Raw genomic sequence first — 21,706 nt, 5'->3', positions numbered from 1 at the left:
CTGAGGTATTAGCATTGAATTCATAACTTATAGATCATAAGTGCTTTTAAATAGAGGGACCCTATTTCCTAAAGCAAAGACAATGCTTTTTTTTTTTTTTTTTTTTACTGAATGCCCTTTATCTGCAGAGGATCCTTTTTTTCCCCCCTGAGTGCTTGCACCAGAACTTTTTCCTTTTTCTTCTGAGCTGGGGTCTTGCTATTTTACAGGTAAATAAATACAGTGACTCTGGATGAACAGGTACAAGAGAAGAGAGTCAGAATCAGGACTTATAACCAGAACTCTCCAACCTTGAGTTAGTGAATATTTTTTTCAATACTTATCTATGGATAGGAAAAGGCAAGCTATTAACGTTCCAAACAGATCCAGGGTTAGAGCCTCTGGGAAGTTCTTTTCTGATTTCTCTGGAAATTATCCAGAACCCACTTTCTTGGCCAGGATCTGCTGATGCCAAAGGTGTAAGGATCAAATGGCGTATCCTAACCACTCATTAGTTATCATTAAGGGGTAATGTCTATGTGTGTTGGTGTGTGAGTCGGGGGGCGTGAGGCAACAAAAATGCTTTCCTGTCTAAGATGATTGCATGCATTTACTTCAGTCTGAAACAGTGTCGTGAAACCCGGACTGTGTGTCTATGCATATACGGGAATATGAGAATATATATATCCCCAGAGGTACCCAAAGGGATCTCTCAGCTCACTGAGCATAGCTGGTCAGCCGGCCAAGGTTTGGCATCTTCAGATTTCAGATCTGCACTTAAAGCCAATGACATGAATATGTCGCTGCCACTTAGCTTGCTTATTAGGCTTGGATACTGAAGTATGTCTCCAAACACCTTCAATCTGGTAAGAAAAAATCATAGTCAAATATTGTCCAGCGCTCTCTGAGACAGGAGAGGGGGGAGAAGGAAAAAAGCTCTATTTCTTTAGGGTTCCTTGATGCAAACTCTCTGCAGTTCATCTCCTCATCTCCACTTCTTTTCGTACCCCAAGACTTTCCCGCAGTTTCCCTGATATTTCCCTGATGATGCACAGGCAGGCTCGCCATCCTCCCACCCCCTCTCCCCCCAGTCCAATCCCCTCTTCTGCCGCGCGCCTTAGCCGACGACCACTCCCGCGAAAGTCGCGAGAACCAAGACGGGAGCGCCGCCTTCACGACGCTCCGCCGGCCACACTCAGTCGGTTATTTACTCAGCTCCGGCTCCTTTCCGCCAGCCGCTGCTGTTCCAGAAGCTCCGGGCAGGCGGTCCTCGGCTCGCTGGGGCCCTACGGGGTGGCCGGCAACCGCCGAGGCGCGCGGGGAAGGCGGGCTGCGGGCCGGTGGCGCGCGGCTCTGAGGAGCGGGGAGCGGGGACCCTGCGGGCGGGGTGGGAGAGGGGGCGCGGGCGGGCAGAGGGCCAGGCCTGGGTGGCGGGGCAGACGCACGGCAGGCCCCGGGACGCCCGGCCTAGGGGGTGGCGCTTGTGCCGCCCCTCGGGGCGCGCCCCCCGTAGCTTCTGGCCCGGGTCCAGGCCGCCGCCTCCAAGCAGCCCTCCGCAGCGCTGCCTTCGTGCTAAGGGTGGAGCCCCGGTAGGCAGGCGGGGAAAGCGGGGGCGTGACCAGGGCGCAGATGTAGGAGAGCCAGAGGGCGCCGCGCCACCTCCGCGCCGGCTAGCAGTAGGGCAGCCGGAGGGGCAGCGACATCTGCGGGCGGGCGGCCGACGCTTCCTGGCGGCGCGGGGCCGCGGGGGTGGCCCGGAGGACTCGGGCCGCGGCGAGGCTGGAGGGCCTCACTGCCCGTGGGCGGACGGCCGGCTCGCCAGACGCCCCAGAGCCCAGGGCCCCAGCGCGTGGCCCCGAGCCGCGGACTGGAGAAGAAGCGACGCCCCTGGCCGCGGGCTCACATGCATGCCCCCGCGCGGGTGGCTCGGCGACATCTGTGAATCGGGTTTATCAAGTCACGTCGAGCGACTCGGAGAACCTGTTTTTCCCGCTGGGGAGAGTGATCATTCTCGTTGCCACTTGCCTGTAGAAAGTTACTCCAACACGTTTGATCATCCGTCCAGAGTAAGAAGGGAAAAGAAATAGCGTGGTCTCTCCCGGGGTGAGGGGACGTAGGGGGATCCCGCCAAGTGGGCAGAGCCAGTTTTAGCTGGAGCGGCGAGTCCAGCCCATTGACAATCCAGCTCCGGAAAGGGTTAACTGCATCCTGCCGGTTCGGTTTACATGTAAATAGAGAGCAGCTGCTCCGCGCGGGCCCCAGTTGGCCCTTTTAAGTTTTTGATTGGTTGCCAATGACATCACCGCCCGTGTTATAACACTGTGGACCCAAAGCGGCGTCGGATAAACCCTCCTTAAAGAGGCAAGGCCACGCCCTGGCTCCGCCCTCTCCAGCCACCCATTGGCCGCGGGCTGCGGCGAAGTAGCGGTTAGCTTTCTCTGGATTTCTATTGGTCCAAAGCGCCGTCGGTCGGCAGCCGGCCCGCCCCCTCAGAACCTTACATTTACAGTGTAGCAAAAGAGAAAGTAACTATGTTGCTGCTGGAGATCAATGAAGCCAAGTGAATGAGGGCTGAATGTGCGAATCCACAGCCGAAGCGGAGCGCCAGATGGTGGAGGGTTACACTTATTTATGAAGTAAGTGGAAGTCACCGTGGCTACTCCTGAGAGCCCGGGAGTGTAAGGCGGTGTGAGTGTGAGTGAGTGAGTGTGTGCGTGAGTGTGTGTGTGTGTGTTGCGATGCTCACAGAAGAGCCACAGCAGGTGAGGTTAAAGGGTTCCGGCTGTTGGCTCACGCTGCCCTGTGCGTTTACTCTCATCTGCAGTCTACTTGGATTGGGGGCGAGGAAAAAATGAGGTTTGTTGGGACGCTTTGCGGCAGTTTTAAATGCCAGGGACTTGTTAGTGCGCTATGTTGCGAAGGGGGATGTTAAGTGCCCCTGGAGTGGGGAAGGAGCATTCTCTAACCACTTAATTTTCTTTCCAGCCCCTGACTAGAGGTGGAAGGACGACTAGCGAGGGAGAGGGGATAGCTCAGTATTTCTCTGGGAGGTTTCCTAGGCTAGTCTGGATGGTTTCACGGGCAATATATATTTACGCCCGACCCTCTGCTGCAGGGATGCAGATCTCTTTATACACTCCGCGCGTGTGTGTGAGAGAGAGTGTGTGTGTGCGCCGCGCACTCCGTGTGGAGGTGGGGGTCCCAGCTTGTGTCTCCGTGAACACGCTTACGCGTGCCTTTCAAGGGAAATGGACTGTTGATCCTGGGACGTACCCTACCAGGTAACACAATAGCAAAGACTTTCACTGCTTGGTCCAGCTGGGAAACAGTTATAGCTTCTGGAATAGTACTTGCTCTTCAAAAAATACTACGCAAGGGAGGGAGGGAGGGAGGGAAGGAGGGAGGAAGGGAGGGCAAGGGAGGAAAGAAGGGAAGGAAGAAAAGAGGAAGGGAGGGAGAAAAGAGGTTGGATCCTTCTTGCCCATCCAAAGGTGGTGAGAGAAAGCTGAGTCGGTGGGGATCTGTGGATGTGATAGATGCGTGCCCCTGTGTGTGTGTATGTGTGGATTCTGCCTGTGACACTTTGGCTCTGTGTCAGGAAGTGGTGACAGTCCTGTGTAGAGGGATGTTCGATGACATTTTTCCAGACATCTCTTAAAGTTCGTTTAGATGAGCTACCCTTGCATGGGGTTTGGGTTCTTTTCTGTGTGTATGTCTAATAGGACAGGAGCCATCAGGGCCCGGGTGTGGAGTGCCCCTGTGCCTACGGGGAGGAAGGAACTGTCCCTTTGCACGCGCCCTCTCATGAGACAGGAGGTAGACCCCTGAGCAACTCTTTACTTCCCACAGGGACGGGCTCATTGGGAAGTCTTCTTAATGAATCCATCCTCCTGAAGAGGGGGGATATCTGTGTGGGATTGAAAGATTATGCATAGCGGCTGCCTCCCATTGAGAGGATCTCTAGGATGTGCCTGTAGGGAAAGAAGGAGGGAGGAGAGTTGAAGTGGTCCTTTCCTTAAAGGCAGAAGTGGAGGGAGCAATCCAAGGGATGGATCTGCCAGAGTTGGGGTTTCCAGACCTGGCTCCTTGGCTTGAGGCTTCATTCTAGGAGACTAGTTTGTAATGAAAGAGGAAATGCAGATTAATTTATAAGAGGCTAATTGGAAACATCGGAGGTTTTAATATGACTTTGTTGTGCTTTTCAAAGGACTCAGTAGAATGTAAAGTAAGAATAGCTGGCAGTTAAAGAGATTCACCTAGGGGGATGTTTTCATTTTGATGTGCAGAAAGTTGACATCCGTCCCTGATGTATATTTAGCTGCCGTATATTCCCGTGAACCATGCCAGCACTCTTGGTCATTCCTTTGCCTTTGCAGTGGGTGAAGGAATTACATGGAAAGTATGCACGGGTGGACGCACGGGTCTTTCTCAGACGGTTGCATTATACTTCTGCCCAGGAGATGAGGCCCAGAAGAGATGCCTCTTAAGAGCCTTCCCTTCTGTCTTCAGCTTTTCTAATTCTTTGTGCTTTTACCTTTTCTCAGGCTGAACTTTGATGTGGGTCCGTGAAAGGTTGTTCATCAACATTTGCATAGACTTTACATCTAACCTTAGACTTAGCAAGAAGCCCTTCTTGGGGGGACTGGGGGGTCCTCAGGTTTGCATCCTCTTTGAATCCATAGCAATGAGCTTCAGGCTTTGAGAGTGACAGGATAAAGGGCACTTAGGAAGACTTTGCTCAGAGGGATGCAAAGCCCTTTCCCAGGGATTGGATTCGACTGCCTTTTGTGTCACATGACTTTATTCTTTCTTTCCCCCCTCCCCTTCTTTACAGACTGTCTTGAGTTCTTCTTGAATTGCCAGTTTTCAGCCTCCTCATGCCTCCGTCTCCTTTAGACGACAGGGTAGTGGTGGCACTGTCTAGGCCTGTGCGACCTCAGGATCTCAACCTTTGTTTAGACTCTAGCTACCTTGGCTCTGCCACCCCTGGCAGTACCAGCCACCCTCCTGTCATCGCCACCACCGTTGTGTCCCTAAAGGCTGCGAATCTGACGTATATGCCCTCATCCAGCGGCTCTGCCCGCTCCCTGAATTGTGGATGCAGCAGTGCCAGCTGCTGCACTGTGGCAACCTACGATAAGGACAATCAGGCCCCAACCCAAGCCATTGCCGCCGGCACCACCACCACCACCACCACCACCACCACCATTGGAAGCTCTACCACCTGCCCGGCCAACCAGATGGTCAACAACAGTGAGAATGCAGGCTCTCTAAGTCCATCAGGTGGGGTGGGCAGCCCTGTGTCAGGGACCCCCAAGCAGCTAGCCAGCATCAAAATAATCTACCCCAATGACTTGGCAAAGAAGATGACCAAATGCAGCAAGAGTCACCTGCCGAGCCAGGGCCCTGTCATCATTGACTGCCGGCCCTTCATGGAGTACAACAAGAGTCACATCCAAGGAGCTGTCCACATTAACTGTGCCGATAAGATCAGCCGGCGGAGACTGCAGCAGGGCAAGATCACTGTCTTAGACTTGATTTCCTGTAGGGAAGGCAAGGACTCTTTCAAGAGGATCTTTTCCAAAGAAATTATAGTTTATGATGAGAATACCAATGAGCCGAGCCGAGTGATGCCCTCCCAGCCCCTCCACATAGTCCTCGAGTCCCTGAAGAGAGAAGGCAAAGAACCTCTGGTGTTGAAAGGTAATGCCCCCACCCCCTCCCCGAGCGCAGTCCTGGTAAGCCTGGGGTCACTCTGGGTTTTCTCTTAGAAGTACCAGCATCCTCCTGCAAAAAAACCAGAATGGCCTTTCTTCTTCTTGTCTCCCCTTCTGTGCCCTCTCTTAATTATTTTGGGGTTGGGAGAGAAACCCAGCAGCCTTGAACTGAAAGCCAGAAGATCTGGGCTCTAGTCTTGATTCACCTTCTCATTTGCATTGTGCAAGTCATTTCCCCTCTTGGAGACCGTTTTCTCATCTTTCTATAAAGGGGCTTTATGACACCAGATGGCATCTCCAGTCATGCCTGGTCTGGTAGTTCTATTCCAGTCAAACTAGCTGGAAAGTTCTTGTCTCTCAGACTTAATCAAAGTTGATGGAACAGAGGAAACCGCAACTGTGGTGAACTACAAGTAAACCTCCGGGTACCAGTTTTTTTGTGGGAAATTCTTCCTCTTTCTCACCTCTCTGAAAGTGACCTTCAGGAAGGGCAGAGAGCCTTATTCTAAGGTCCCCCCAGAAAGTATAAGTTCACCCCAAACATCCGTTCCTCTGCCAAAGCTTCAAGGGACAGAGTCATTTTTATGAAATACTCCCCAACCCATTGTTCCTTCTGGCATCACCTGACAACCGCTGGCATCATGGCTCCTCCCAAGATGGGGTGGTGGGTCACTTGCCCCACTGAGCACAGGATAACTGGCAGGTCAGTGTCGCTGAGCCCTGGCAGCAGGAATTAATTGCTCCCTGGTCTCTGGGCTCCTTCCACACAGCATTGCCTAACCTAGCAGTGGAGCCCGCGTCCCGTATCCAACCCAGGTGTGCCTCTTTGCCCTCGGATGCCATCCTTTGGGGCACTGCACACCACGCTTCATCTTCGGTGTCTTCTGTCAGGGGGTAGTGGTGGTAGTGAGAGACAGGCATCTTATTTCTTCTCTTCCCTTGTGTGTTGAGTCAAGGCATACAGTCTGGGCCACATCACCAGCCAGTCTCATGCAGTGTGTAGACCAACGACGTTGCTGGGTTCCTTTGAACACCTTGCATATTGAAATTGCAACAGGCCATTGGGCTGAGCAAGTTAGTAGTTTTGCCTTTGTGGGCCAGCTCTGCCATTCTTCTTCTTATCTTCCCAATGGTGCATTCTGCCTTTTGTTAAGCAGTGTTCTTAGAAATACAGTTCTGAATGTCTTTGACATCATTCCCTCTGCCCACCCTTACTGCCCTCGAACCTGCTCTTGTTGGGCTCAGCTAGCACAAACGTATGGCTTTCCTTGGGCTGGTGGGCTCTCAGGAGAAGGAGAACATCATGGACATTGCATCCAGAGAGTTCCCAGCAGCTCCCAGGTATTTTTTTGTTGTTGCTGATGGGTTTTCTTGGGGTTACAAATATGCTCAGATTTCCTCTGTGTACCCCTGTATTTTATTGTTTTGTATTCTTGTTTGGCTGACTTTGAGTGATTCCCAGTAGGTTTATCCAGCTAGCGTTCTGTCCCCGTGATCTTGGCTTGTCTCATCTTTTTTGGATGAGAAAATACAGTCTACAAACTTCCCATTTGTAATAGTTTGTCTTGGGGAGCCAAGAAGGGGAGAACCAATGCAATGATCTTGAGGGTGGTCTCTTGCTCATGTAGAGTAGATGTCATTGAGGGAAAGCAGACCCTTTGTGTCTGTATGATCTGAGGCCAGGCATCAAATAATCCCCATGAAGATGACCCTGGACATGAACATAGGGTGATTAGGAGGAGTTGTAGATTCTACCCTCTACTTTGCCGTGGGCATTGTTGTGTATGAGTGTGGCTTGTCAGTCGCTGGGCAATGAATCTCCTAGGTGTTACTGATCAAAGTGGGGTTCCTTTCCCCCTTTCCGGTGGATGCAGCTGAGAGCCTGGGCAGCCTGCGCTTGTTCCTCAGTGTCAGTGAGGAAGATTGCCTCAATGGGGCGGGGCCAGACATGTTGCTGACCTCACCACTGGGTGCCTGGGAGGCCGCTGTGAGGGCTCATCATTTTCGGGTTGGTGAGACACAGCGGCGGTCGACCTGGAAGACACACTGGTGGTAGAGGTTGGATTATTTGTAGTCTGGGGGGGCTCTTTCTTCAACTATCTGGGAATTTGGTTGAATATCTGTAGTTCAGGAGCAAAAGGGTCAGTAATCTACTTCATTATTTTTGTCATTATTATTTTGGTCTCTTTTGGGGGAATGGCCTAAAATTGGGACCACGATGGGAAGGAAGGGAAAGAGATTGATATTAGAATGCCCCTAGCTACCCTTTCATCTGGGTAAACCAAAGGTTAATACCATAGCACCACTGAGGTGAAAAGTGGGGTCGGCATCTCTCAGAAGGCATAGCCAGCAACTTCTCCTAGGTTCTTGAGTGGGTCAAGCAGACCATTCTGGTCTGGCTTCTCTGCTGAGGTTTATTTTAGTAACCCCCTCCATTAGTGATGTAAGATTTTATTTTAGCAAGAGTGGTGGTGGTACCATTTTGGAATGAGTGACTTTTGTAGGGTAGATATGGGGTGGGGGGTAGTTAGAATCTAAGGTCGACACCTCTAAGGCTTCATTAATTTATCTTCAGAGATTTCAGTATAATCTCGGGTAATTTATGGCTGACCCATCCGATTCTCTGGTTTATGTTTGTAAACACCGGTTGCTACCCTCCCTGTCCAAGTTTTATGTCCCCCTGTTTCAATGCCACGTTCTCCATTTTTGGTGCTGCCTGTCAAGTAGAGCGGCTGCTCAGATACCATTTTAGTAATGCTGTGTCAGGTTGGGAAGAAACTGATCAGAGGCGCAGAAGCCCCTGGGATTAAGTTACTATTCTAATTTACAGTCCCGTCCCTGTTGTGACCTATGTCTGAATCTGTGTTTTATTCTCATCTTCCGAAGAATAAATGGCATCAGACCTGTGCTTCTATTCAACCTGGCAAAAAATGATCCGAATGAATAAATATTTAGAGACCTGCAAAGTCTTTGAAAGAATTACAAGCTGTTTTACCCAAAGTTGATGTTTAATGTGATTTCTCACCCAACTCAATAAGGAGGCTAGACAGTTCTGGATTTTTCATAATGAGAGCTACCATCTTTGCTATGATGTTTATAAGGCTCCCTTTCTTTTTAGCAAGGCTGTGTTCAGGGAAATAATTTGTCATTTACCTATGTAGGAAAGGATAGTCTACTATCACCTCCTCTTTAAAGACAGTCTATACCTTTAACATTTTTATTAGGAAGTATTTCAAATATAGAGAAACATAGAAAAGAGTATCATGGGCACCCATATACCTAGTACCCAGATTAAACAATTATTAACACTTTCCCTATTTGCTGTCTCTTCTTTTCTTGGTTGTTGAAAGATTTTAGAGTACAGACAATATTTGAAATGTATTTCAATATGTTTCATGTTTAAACTTAATGTTTTCAAATTAAGAAGGCTGGGAATATTGTATAGTATAGTATGGATAACATTTTCACTCCTAAACACTGGTGTCATGTGCCCGTTGTTGAGAGACTTTCGAGCTTGAAATTCCACTCTGACTAACTGGCTATCAGGTCTCTGGAGAAGCGTCCCGCCCTCAGAGTGGGAGGTTTCCAGGCACCTCCTTGGGGGTCTATCATGCTCCCCTTCCACGAGGGTCTGTCAGGGCCCGTGCCTGTACTTGCTCTGTGCTGTCACAAAGCAAAAGAGTGACTGATTGCTTCGTCCTCCAACAGGCCTGCCTCTGTATCAGAGACATTTATTGGGGGGAGCGAGGGGGAAGAGAGAGCATCAATTCAGGAGACTGATGCGTAGGGAAGATTCGATGACAGAGAGAGTTAGTTTCTTACGCTAGAAAACTTTCCTTCGAAACTCCTGAGATGAACAACATAGATGGCGCATTTTCCCATAGTCAAAAAGGGCTCTGAAGTAAACACTTGTAGGCAGTGCTGAGTCTGATAACAAAGTGAAGGTCTGTGCTCAGAAGTCAGAGACCATGGGGAAATATTCTTTCTCTTTCCTGCTTTGTTTTGTGAGGGGAACAAAAGTCTTCCTCGTGTCTGTCAGGGATGTTAGGAGGATTTTTTTTTTTTTAAAACAGGTGAAATAAGGGCATAATATATATCCACAAGTTTGTTATTCTGAGCTTCTGTTGAACATCCAAACATGCTGAATATTAGCCTTACAGCAAATGGTGGAGAGGTTCAGGCAGGACTGGGCATCCGGCCTGTCTGGGCTCTGGTCTTGGCTCGCCCCTTACTAGCTCTGTGCCCTTGACTGATGGCTACTTCGCTTACTTCCTTGCTTTCCTCATTTACCAAAAAGGATATAACAGTAGCTGTCTCATGGTGGTAGTTTAGATATTAAATGAATTAATGGGTACAAAGTGTCCTGAACAGTTCCTCATACAGGGTGAACACTTAGTACATGTAGCTTCATATTATTACTGTTGGTCGAACAGAAATGATGGTATCAGTAAAAGTGCAATTTTGGCTCCTCTTCCAAAGGAGTGCAGATAACAAGCTAGGTATAGCAGTGTGTGTGTGTGTGTGTGTGTGTGTGTGTTGCTAGGGCTTAAAAATAACTTGGTGACTGTTACCTAATTTAAGTAGCATATAGTTGGAGTGCCAAGTAATTACAAAGACATGTTGGGTCAGGAGGCCAGAGTAATTTGGGCATATCCTAGAATTATTTATTTGTAGGGGAGTTTGTAAAAACGTGATGATAAATCTGTCCAACGAATGTCCCATAACTAAATAATGAAAGTATAAAACTATTAAGCTTTGCTTTTTCTGGCCTCTCATCAGTCTGATTTATTTTTGGAATAAGGATTGTAGTCTGACTATAAAAGGGGAGGTGGAAGGAGGGGCAGTGTGCTTCATCTTGAGAAGTTCTCGAAGCTTTGAGTTGTGATGAGATGGACGGTGGAGGGAAAAGGAGGAAATTCACTGAAAGACCCTCTCATGTCTTTAAGCGAGTCTTGAACCCTCCCCTGAATTGGTTCACATTTGCCTATACCCTCTCTAAGCTTTTGGATGTACTATTCTGCTTCCTAATTGAAAGTGAAAAGCTGTTCCCTGTTCACTGTGTGCTCAGCAGAGTGGCGTTTAGCTCGCTTACACCTGAGCTCCAACCGAGGCTTTTCTGCTGACCAGCTAGGGGTGTCCTTAGGCAACTCAGGTTACCCCTCCGATCCCGTTTCTCTTCACTGTACAACAGGGATAATTCCAACATCAAGGATGAACTCAGACAATGTAAATAGAGTGTCTGGCACGTAGATCGCTCTCAGTAAATCAGGTCCCTGGGCTCTGCTCCCCTACCCCCCATGGCCTTTCAGAACCTCTTCCATAAGACTGGGGTGGGGTGGGCGGGAGGGGAATGGGCCCTTGTTCTGAGCACAGCACTAGGGCGCATGTTAAGTAGGAACCACTTGTCCTCAACCATTCAGATCAGTTAAGTTAACCATCTGGCTTCTCAAGGACAAGTTCAAGAAACTCCTCTCCTAGCAGTGGTAGATAATGCTTTTAGATGAGAAAAAGCAGGGTAGAGGAAGGGAGATTTGGCAAAATCACAGGAGCAGAAACGCTGTCTACCATGCAGCCTGGTGGTGCCTGCATTCTCAGGAGCTGGTGTGCACCTCTGACCAGGAGCTGCCCCTGCTTCCTTCATCCCAGTGTTATCGGCAGCCAGACTCCCTGGCTCAGCGTTGCTGGGGGGGAGTATGGGCGTGGAAATGCGTTGTAGTCCCTAGGGAATTGTTTTGTTTTGTTTTTTTTTAACTTTTGGGTTTGTTTGTTTGTTTATTTATTTATTTATTTATAGCTGTGTTGGGTCTTCGTTTCTGTGCGAGGGCTTTCTCTAGTTGTGGCAAGTGGGGGCCACTCTTCATCGCGCTGCGCGGGCCTCTCATTATCGTGGCCTCTCTTGTTGCGGAGCACAGGCTCCAGACGCGCAGGCTCAGTAATTGTGGCTCACGGGCCTAGTTGCTCCGCGGCATGTGGGATCTTCCCAGACCAGGGCTCGAACCCGTGTCCTCTGCATTGGCAGGCAGACTCTCAACCACTGCGCCACCAGGGAAGCCCTGGCAATTGTTTTTTTAAATCAGTTCTTTAAAGATTTTTTTTTTTTGATGTGGACCACTTTTGAAGTCTTTATTGAATTTGTCACAGTGTTGCTTCTGTTTTATGTTTTGGTTTTTTGGCCACAAGGCATGTGGGATCTTAGCTCCCCAACCAGATGTTGAACCTGCACCTCCTGCACTGGAAGGTGAAGTCTTAACCACTGGACCACCAGGGAAGTCCCGTCCCTAGGCAATTTAATTCTAGTAGGTAGATAAAGGTACACGACACACAAGGGGCAGAAATTCTAATCCCAGGAGAGGTCATGTCACCTCTTCTGAACTCAAGTACCTCAGGTTTTAGAATAGGAAGGGGCCTTAGAGGTCACCTAGTCCAAGAGTCTTCACTGCAGGCTGTTCCTTGGAATCACCTGGGGCAATTTAAAACCTGGGATGCTCAGTTCCCACTTCCAGAGATTCTCATTAAATTGGTCTGGGGTCCAGCTGGAACATCAAGACTTTTAAAAGCTCCCAAGTGGTTCTAACGTGCAGCGAACTTTGGGAACCATCCATCTCGTCCAGTCTTCTCGTTATGCAGTTACAGAATTGGGGCCTAGAGAGGTCTATTGCTCATCCAGTGTCACATGCATGATTAATTTCAGAGCCTTAGTGCAAAAAATAGGTCTTGCCAGGTTGATATGTTGATTGTGTGTGTGTGCGTGTGTGTGTATTATTATCTAATGATAACAGTATCTATTGTATAGCATACAAATATAAAGTAAGATAATATATTTAATCAATCATTTTGAGTACTGATACCTTTTTTCTGGAATTTTGAGATTTCAGCCCAGAAGTATAAGGACCTAAGTCTTTTGAAACCAGTAGACTCATGGTCCTGATATTTACCTGGATCATAGAAATACAGGACAAATGTTAATGATGTTAATCCCATCTTCTAGGGAATTTAATGGTTTCAGGAAGAGCTGGAAAACATTTATCAAAATGCGCCCCCGTACCCAAGTGTTTCAGGTTTCTAGGGACTTTTGGGTCGGTTGGGTTCCTCGGATGTACAGCCTTGTGGGAACAGGAGATTCATTCATTTTTTTCAACAGATATTACTGAGTGCCTTCTATGTGCTAGACACTGGTCTTCAGGCTGAGGCATCTGCCATCATAACTCTGATACTCTAAATGTTAGAATGAGAGCATATATGGACCAGACTAGTATTCCACATCCTTTCCACCTTGAAGATCATGTACCTGTTCGGATTCTTCATCCTCTACTGCTACACAATCTTGTTTAGGGAGCAGTTTATCTTTAGGAAATATCATTCTCCTGGGAAGTACATGTTTGTGTGGCCTTTGGCTTTTTTCTCCTTTCTTTTTCCCTTTCAAGATAGAGTCTGGCCTTTTCTAAGCACATCTTTGCGGGCCAACAGAATTGCTTTCTGAAGTCTTGATCAGAAAAGAATTTTTTTTTTTTTATTTGTCGGTTTTTTTAATGGAAAAGGAAACATACATTCTCTCTCTGCCTCAAGAAGCTCAGGGCTGACAGGCCGCCTCTGTGCATTGGAGTGGAACTTTGTAATTTGAACCTCACTAATTTGGGACATGCTGCTGATAGGGACAAGCCCTGTGTTTATTTTTTCCTGCATGCTCTCTATGAAAAGAGGACATGCTAAGCAAACAAACACTGTAAATGGTATTTCAAAGACAAGGTTTTGGCTCGCTTAGGAAAAAAAAAAGAGTTTGCGAGTACAATTAAAAACCACTCTAAGGGAAAGGGCTGGAATGAAAACACAAGTGTCTGTCATTCTGAAGCCTGTGCTATTTTCCCTAAACCATGTGGGTTCCTCTTGGGCAAATTTTCTGTGTCTATGTATCCATGTACTATATGCTCTATATTAATATCATATAACCTTACTAATTCAGAAAAATGGGAGGGAAGAGAAAAGAATAAGTATGAACCACAGCCTGAATTTCATTGTAGAACATTTCAAAATATACATTTTATATTCATGTTGATGTAGTGTCCTTTCTAATTATGAAGTCTTTGACTCGAGATGTTTTCATCCATAAGCTAAGAGGAAGGTCTTAGCATCCTTTTTTGCTCAGCCTATTGTCTGCATCATCTATTATTACTTAAAAGTTGGGGGGTAATATATATATATATATATATATATACACACCCCCCCCAACAAAACCCATATTTTATGGAACTTAAAGGAAAAGGAAACTTGAGCCTATGCTTTTGGATAAAGAAATGAGCCGTGCAGCCTGGTATTTTCATATAAGATAAAAACTATTACCCCATGCTCTGCCTCTGGCAAAGGGCAAGATCACTATCAGGAAGAAAAGGTTTGCAGATTCATCACATTATCCGTCTCGCCTTAATGTTTTAATTGTGGTGAGGGCCTACTCATCGTGTGTTTTGCCCCCCTAAGACTGAATTTCATGGAAAACAAAACAAAGCTAAACTCTTCCCGAGTGCTTGGACAGAGGGTTTGGTTTTCTTTGTCTTCCCACCCGGTGGACCCCCGTCAGGCATCTGTTGCCCAATTCTCAATCAAGCAAATAGATGAAGCTGCCTGATCCAGGGGGCAGTGTCAGGCTGTCCTCCCTTTGAGGGGCGTAAGCTTCTCCCGTTATGATGTGAGCTCAAGTGATTTTATTTTGTGTCCCTGGGTAAGGAGGTTGTCACCACTCTGTGGCAGAACCTTACTGTCCAGTGCTTTACTACTTGCTGCTTATTCTATGGGAGAAAGAATCCCACATTCTTTGCATCATGCCCCGGGGTCCACTACTCCTGGGCTAAATATCACCAGCTGTTGCCACTGGCAAGGGGGAAGAGAAAACAGATTAGGAGGAGAGGAAGGAGGAACAGGGGTATAGAGGGAACAGAAGTGTGAGGGCACAGGGTCCTCTCAGAGTCAGAGACAGGATCTTCCTGCTCCTACACTGGAGTCCCGGGTTCCAGTTTTCAAGACTGTGAATTACTGTCATTAGTTCTTACAGCGTGTCTGCGTCCCTCTTAAAATAATAAGATGAGACAGACTTCTGAGGGGAGCTTCCTTGAAGGGATAGAGGACATTTTCTTGGGTCTTGTATTTCTAGTCTTATTAAATAGCATATTTTTATGATAAGATTTATAAGAACGCTCTGATGGTTCTCATGAAGTGATATTTTACTCTGACCGTGGAACACCATTTAATCACATATAACTACTCTGGGTCTGACCAACCTATCATCCTCAAAATTGGAAAATTATTTTCCAGATAGTTTGGGGGAAAAAAAATGAAAGCGATTGACTGCTTTCTATGTACTGGGCATTGGGCTGTCACATACATGTCTTCCTTAGCTCTCAGCACAACTCCTTGAGAGAGGTTTTAGATTCCCAGTTTTACAGAAGAGGAATCGGAGGAGGAGATTCAATATTTCTCCCCCCAGATTATTAACCAGTGAGTTGCAGAACAAGTATTAAAACCCAGTTCTAAGGATCTCAAAGGCCACGTTCTTTCCAGGCTGGCCACATGTTTATTTACAAGTGCACTGTATATCTCATTCCTTAGGGTCACTTTGCGCTTTATCTATGAAGTGTCCTTGGTTACGATACTTCCCCCCCTGCCCATTTTCTTGTATGTCCTCAACTGAAAGTTCCAGTGCTAAGAGTGGCTGACTGTGTCCTCAAGGAAGAGCTGGCTTTCCAATGACCTCACCCTGAATTATATCACGGCTTTTGGAAACTTCAAACTTTGGTCATGGCAGAGACTTTCAACTAGAGCAACCAATCAACGAAACAAATGTTTGAAACCCGCAACGATTATTTCTAGCATTTATGAAATGTTTGCTGTCTTAGCGGACTCTGTGCTCAGAGCATTATGTCTCATGATAACGTTCCAGTCTACTTATGAGTGACTGAGACTCAGAGAGGTGCAGGCACTTGTCAAGGTCACTCAGCTGGTGCCTGGCAGCGACCGGGCATAGTGCTCTGAGGTTTCTGCTCCATGTATTTTCAGTGTGGGGGACTTTAGAATGCTTTCTCCTAGTAGCCTGTGGATATGAGAATGATGCTTCCTTCTTTTGCCCATATTAATATACTTCCTTTCTAGAGCGGGAAGTAGATAAGTGAGAAGGAAGACAGGTATGAAATTATATTTAGTGAATAAGAAGGAATGTTTGATGGGTATGTATGACTACATCCCAAAGACTCTAAGATCCAACGGTATTTGATTGCTTATGTTTTATAATCATTATCCGTTCTATTAGTGTGGGTAATATATTAACTATGGGGTCTCTTTTCCCCCTCAAGTGTGTGAAGAAAGAATTTCTAGCTGGTTATCATTACCTTTGGGAAAGTGAATTCTCTGGGATAAGTGTAAAAGAATGTTATCAAACTGTTTACTAACTGTTGCTTTCCTCTTCTGCTTTCCTCTCCTTATCTTTCTTCTTCCTCTCTATAGTCTAACCCTCCAAATACAGCTCAGGTAATCTGGGAGTGTGGCAGGGACAGACCGTAGAGAAAGCATGATTCACATCCTTGAAGGATAGCAGGATGGACCCCTGGGAAGCCTGTGCTTGAAGTAGTATTCATTCAGACAGAATTATTGAGCATTTGTTTCAGCTGTCCCATTTTACAGATATGGAAACTGATTACTTACCCAAGAGCACATAAGTAGCTGGTAGCAGAACTGGCATAGAATCCATGTTTCCTAACTCTCTGTACAGTAATTATCCTTTAAATCCCAGTGGGAGTATAATCCTTTGGTTTGAATTTGAGTTGTTATTAAATAAGCAAATCTTGTGGGTCCAAGTGTTTGGCCAGGTTGCTTCATGTTTTCTTTCCCTTCCCCTTTGTAATGAGGTGATTAAGTGACTTCTCAATGAATCGGTCTGCCGGTTTGCATTTGTATTCAGCTTTCCTATTAGAAATTTGTATCTTTTCTAGCAGAGGGAATATAGTAAATTAACAGCACAGATTCTAGAACCAGACTGCTGAGTTTGAATCCTAACTTCATCACTTATTAATAGCGTGAAGTTGAGCGAAATAAGTTTGGTGTGCCTCAGTTTTCCTATCCATAAAATAGGGAGGGTAATGACAATTTTCTCATGGGATTGAGGATTAAATTAGATAATTCGTATACAATGCCAGACACATAATAGCTAACATATATTACAAATGTACCATAATTATGTCATATATCTGCCATAAAAAATTCATCACCATATATTTATCTCCAAGGGATAAATGAGTAATAAATACAGTCAAATGAATTGACATCGCCACTGGTGCAATGTTAAGTAGAAACAACTCTTTGATGCTTGGTAGATTATTTTTTGTTTAAAGGTTTGGAAAAACCCGGTGTTTCTAGTGGGGTGGATAGATAACTACATCAGGACTTTTTTCTGAATCAACACCATACTGGAAAATAATACTATTTCTATGTAAGGAAAACTTATAAAATTAAGTCTTAGCAAAGACTCAATTATATACCCATTGTTGGACTATTAAGAAAATTTTAGAAAGAAAAATTAGATGACATACTAATCTCCCTGACTGGCTTAGTTTCACTTTTACATATTCTCTGCATTCTTTACCCATATTTGTGCATATTTTGCAGAGTTTTTCATACAGAAACTGAAATTCATTTTCACTTTATATTGCAAGTACTTTTGCTTCCTGTTTAGTCATCATAGGTTCTCTTTGAATGTTATAACGTGTCTTATTTTATGGGATGTATCACATTTTACTTACCACGTTTGCCTATTCATGAAGTTAAGATTGTTTCCAAGTTTTTGATATTGTAAGAGAAACCTCTGGAGGGAATCCCTTGTTTGGGAGCTTCTCTACTTTTCCTCTGAGGAATGGAAGCTCGGGGCCAGCCACCTGGGGTTTATTTCCACCCCCCCAATCCCCCTTCATTTTTTCATTCCTGCTTTTCCCTTCAGAAAACAAGCTCCAACTCCCTATTAAAGTTATTGATTTGTATGAAAGTCTTTATCTTTCATCACAGATCTTTGCACAAATTCCGATTGTGTGTGCAACACACATGCCCTGAGGCGTGTGCTGTAAATCTCCGGCTTCTGCATTGGTGGGCAGAGTGAGGAATTGTGGAGGCCCCATTCAGCACTGTTAAAAACCAGAAGCTATGGTGGAAGTGAACGATCTGGCAGGGCCATTGCCACCTCCTTGTTTCATAAATCTGAGCCACTCCCAGTTTGATGCTGTTGATAAGATGCTTTGAAACGGACATCCTTGTGAATAACAACAGAGAGAGTTAGATTTTGTGAGGTGTTAATAGGTGTTTGTGCCCCTACCCCTTTCCCCCCTTTTTTTGAACCCTGGGGTTTTAGTGCAGTGCTGAAGTCTTCTGAGTGCTTAAGCAGTCAAAAGAATACATCAGGATGGAGAGACTATTCCCATTAGTTCTTTTTGCCAAATTAAGGTAAAATGCCCTTTAAATAGGAGCTAATTCTCTGACAGATAATTAGCTTGTCTTTCTTGATGAAGTATGTGAATTGGGTTGAGTTTATTATAATTAATCTTGCATATTATGTAAAAATGCATTTGTCTGCCCTTATTAGGTGAATCTCTTCATTCCTACCTTAAGGGTGGCTTGGAACCTTCACCCTCGCTCCGTTGAGAATTGACTGAATTAGATGAATGGCAGGGTGATGGGCAGCTCTTGGTTATAAAGGTTGGGAGAAGCTGAAGGTGGGGCACCACTATTGGAAGAGACAGAGCTTGCCTATTAACATCTGCATCTTTAAAAGAAAAAAAAAAAACACTTTGATTATGTTTTGGGTCCTGAGAATCAGATGCTACAAAGCTACCTAAATAATTACCTTGAAATCAATCTCCTGCTCATGACGTTCTTCTGGATTTACAAGGTGGAGCATTTTCCAGGAAGTGACGAGTTGGGTGATGGGCAGGTACACTTGCTGGTGTCTGGGCGGTGACGCTGGGAGGTGGCCTGAGGGGGAGCAGAGGGGCTACTCAGTGACTTCATGAGGCAAAGCTCCGCCCTGCAGTTCTTCTTCCTCCCCACTCCCCAGCCATTCAGAGTTCCTTGAGACTCCCCCCGCCCCGGCTGCTTTCAGGGCTTCTTTTCCCATTGAAAACTATTGTCCATGGTTACTTGATTTTGCCAGTATCAAGATGTGCGTTGGGGAGACGGAGTTTGCGAATAAAAGAGCACGCTGTGGGTAACTCATCCAAGAGCCTGTCTCCTCCAAGTTGAAGTGTTTCTTTTCCGGAGAAGAGAATGGCTATTTGATGTTCTGTGGCAGCTGCCTGACACACGGCTTAGAGCACCTTACAGTTTAGGCCTCGGTCACTGCCTCTACACGTGTGTGCGCGTGTGCTCGCACACACATTATAGGGAACATCTGTAAAGTGGGCACTGAGCATTAACTCATTTAACGAAGATAACAGTAGTCACCTCTATCTGCAGCCGCTACCCAATATAGTAGCCGTGAGTCAACATGGGGCTTGAGATGAGACGAGTCCAAACTGAGGTGTGCTATGTGTGTAAGATACATACTGGATTTCAAAGACTCTGTACAGAACAGAACGTAAGATATTGCATTGATAATTGTTTTACTATTGATTACGTATTGGAATGATGCTATTCTAGACAGGTTGAGCTAAGTAAAATATATAAGTAATGTTAATTCTACCAGTTTCTTTTTCCTTTTTAAAGTGCAGCTATGAGAAAAAGATTTGTTACGTCGTAACTGGCATCATACTTCTCTTGAATGGTGCTGATCTCTGTATACTAATAATAGTATTATTATCTCTACTTTTTAGATGAGGAAACTGAGGCTCAGAGAGGTTAAGTAAATTCCCAAAGTCACACAGCAGAAAGTCAAACTCAGACCAGTCTCACTGCAGAGCCGATGTTCTCCCCCAGGACAGAACTGTTGTGTGATGCAGAATTTGTCTGGCTTTTGCCCTTGGTGGTTTCTGGGAGGTAACCTCTAGTTACACCTGAGCTTATGCTACTATGAGATGATTTAGAACAGGGGTAGGTCATCAGAAAGACCGACAATGTGATTAGAGGGTGGGGGCTTTGTATTAGTCTGAGCTCCTCCTGGGAAGAAAGGGGGGCTGGAGATTGAGTTCAGTCACGTGACCAGTGGTTCAATCAATCATATCTACGTAATGAAGCTGCAATAAAAACTCAACATCAGGACTTCCTTAGTGGCACAGTGGTTAAGAATCTGCCTACCAATGCAGGGGACATGGGTTCGAGCCCTGGTCCAGGAAGATCCCACATGCCACAGAACAACTAAGCCCATGCACCACAACTACTGAGCCTGGGCCACGAGCCACAACTACTGAAGTCCACGTGCCGCAACTACTGAAGCCCATGCGCCTAGAGCCCGTGCTCCGCAACAAGAGAAGCCACTGCAATGAGAAGCCCGCGCACCGCAACGAAGAGTAGCCCCCGCTCGCCACAACTAGAGAAAGCCTGCGCGCAGCAACGAAGACCCAACGCAGCCAAAAATAAATAAATTAATAAATTAACTAAAAACAAACAAACAAACAAAAAACTTAACACTAGGGCTGGGTTCAGCTTTCTGATTAATGAACACAACGGTGAGCTGAAAGGGTGATGAGTCCATAGGACACAGAAGCTCCTGGTTCAGGACCCTCCCAGATCTTGCTCTGTGTGTCTCTTCATTTGCCTGGTCCTGATTTGTATCCTTTATAATAAAACCGTAATAGCGAGGAGAGCTCTGCAAGTCATTCTAGTGAACTATCCAACCTGAGGGGGGCGTGGGAATCCCCGAATTTTTAGCCAATTGGTCGGAAGTGCGGGTCGCCTGGGAACCCCTGGACTTGTGGCTGGCGTCAGAAGTGAGGACAGTCTTGCTGGGGACCTTGCCCTTAACTTGTGGGGTCTGTGCTGACTCTGTGTTTTCAGCGTCAGAGTTGCACTGCAGTTTTGCACGAATAGACTGCCTTCCATCGAGAGGTTTGTTTTAGGGGCACAGTGTTTGGGAAAGCAAAGTACTGTATGTAGCTTGGCTTGCTTGTTTCTCTAACCCCACATCCTGCGTGACGATGGCCAGTTATGCTCTAGACTTGTAAAGTGACTCAGTCTTCCAGCAACTGCTTTTGCCCACTAGGCTTAGCCCGGAGACAGGGTAGCCTCTGACACCACCACGCCCAGAACCTTCCAGCCTGCAACTCTTGGGGTCCTCTCTGCTTCTTCATCTCCCAGGCGACACCACATGAGAGGTGATGACATACATATGTTACATACCGCTTTGATACCAGAGATTCTTAAATATTGGTGTTGGGATTAAGTTCCTTATAGGAAACTGCTGTAGGGTGATAATATGGGTAAGGAGTGGTTGTTTTTTTAAGTAGTTTGCAATGTCTAGAATCGCACTTCTGTCGTACATGTCCTGTTACATCTGCTAAACACTGTGTTCAGAGCAACTGTTTTCTTTCCTTTGGGGGCTTTTGTTTGGATTTTTAAACCATAATCCCATGTGTTTTTCTTTTTTGGTTTTTCTCCTTCCCACTTAAAACAGACACTCTGTCTTCCCTGTGGTCCAGTAGCCATTACCCTTCCGTTCCTGCTCGGCCTGGCTCTTTTCCTGCCAGGCCCTCTTAGGTCACCAGCTCCTAGAAAGTGGACTCCTACGAGGGCATCTTGGGGCTGCCCGGGAAGGCACATTTCTAAGAAAAGACAACTTAAGCGGTGTAGTTATTGCAAAGGGAGATTCCTTTACCAATGAAAACCAGGGATGAAACAAAAAGCGTTCCAGAGTTGGAAAAGAGGTCTTTTGAAATGCCCAAGATGACTTGATTTCTACCTACTTGGGCCAGCTCTGGGCACTTTGCATACTGCCATCGTGCCAGGCTTGCTCTTTTCCACTAAAAAATTATTCACAACCTAAAAAGTGGAGAGTTATGTTTTATTCGGTGGGAATTTTTAGGACTTCGAGCTCGGGAGGCAGTATCTCAAGT

The 21,706-nt window shown here is 46.3% G+C and overlaps 1 protein-coding gene and 1 long non-coding RNA gene across 3 annotated transcripts in view; one reads left to right on the top strand and one right to left on the bottom strand.

Moving 5' to 3' along the window:
- The window catches only part of LOC309644610, a 773,586-nt gene that overhangs the window by 178,526 nt on the left and 573,354 nt on the right, over window positions 1-21,706 (bottom strand). The gene's annotated exons all lie outside the window — the stretch shown is intronic.
- DUSP10 (dual specificity phosphatase 10) overlaps window positions 1,924-21,706 on the top strand; it is a 52,933-nt gene continuing 33,150 nt past the window's right edge. The window contains exons 1-2 of one of the 2 annotated variants that reach the window (XM_082427106.1): window positions 1,924-2,045; window positions 4,814-5,682. In XM_082427106.1, the coding sequence (XP_082283232.1) occupies window positions 4,857-5,682 (826 nt within the window). In that variant the 5' untranslated portion in view covers window positions 1,924-2,045; window positions 4,814-4,856. The other variant, XM_082427105.1, reaches the window with a different exon arrangement.

Source organism: Balaenoptera physalus (assembly GCF_965194825.1).
Source record: "Balaenoptera physalus genome assembly, chromosome: 1".
Lineage (NCBI taxonomy): Eukaryota > Metazoa > Chordata > Mammalia > Artiodactyla > Balaenopteridae > Balaenoptera > Balaenoptera physalus.
Note: the sequence above shows the minus strand (reverse complement) of the source record. Positions and strands in the feature narration are given on the sequence as shown.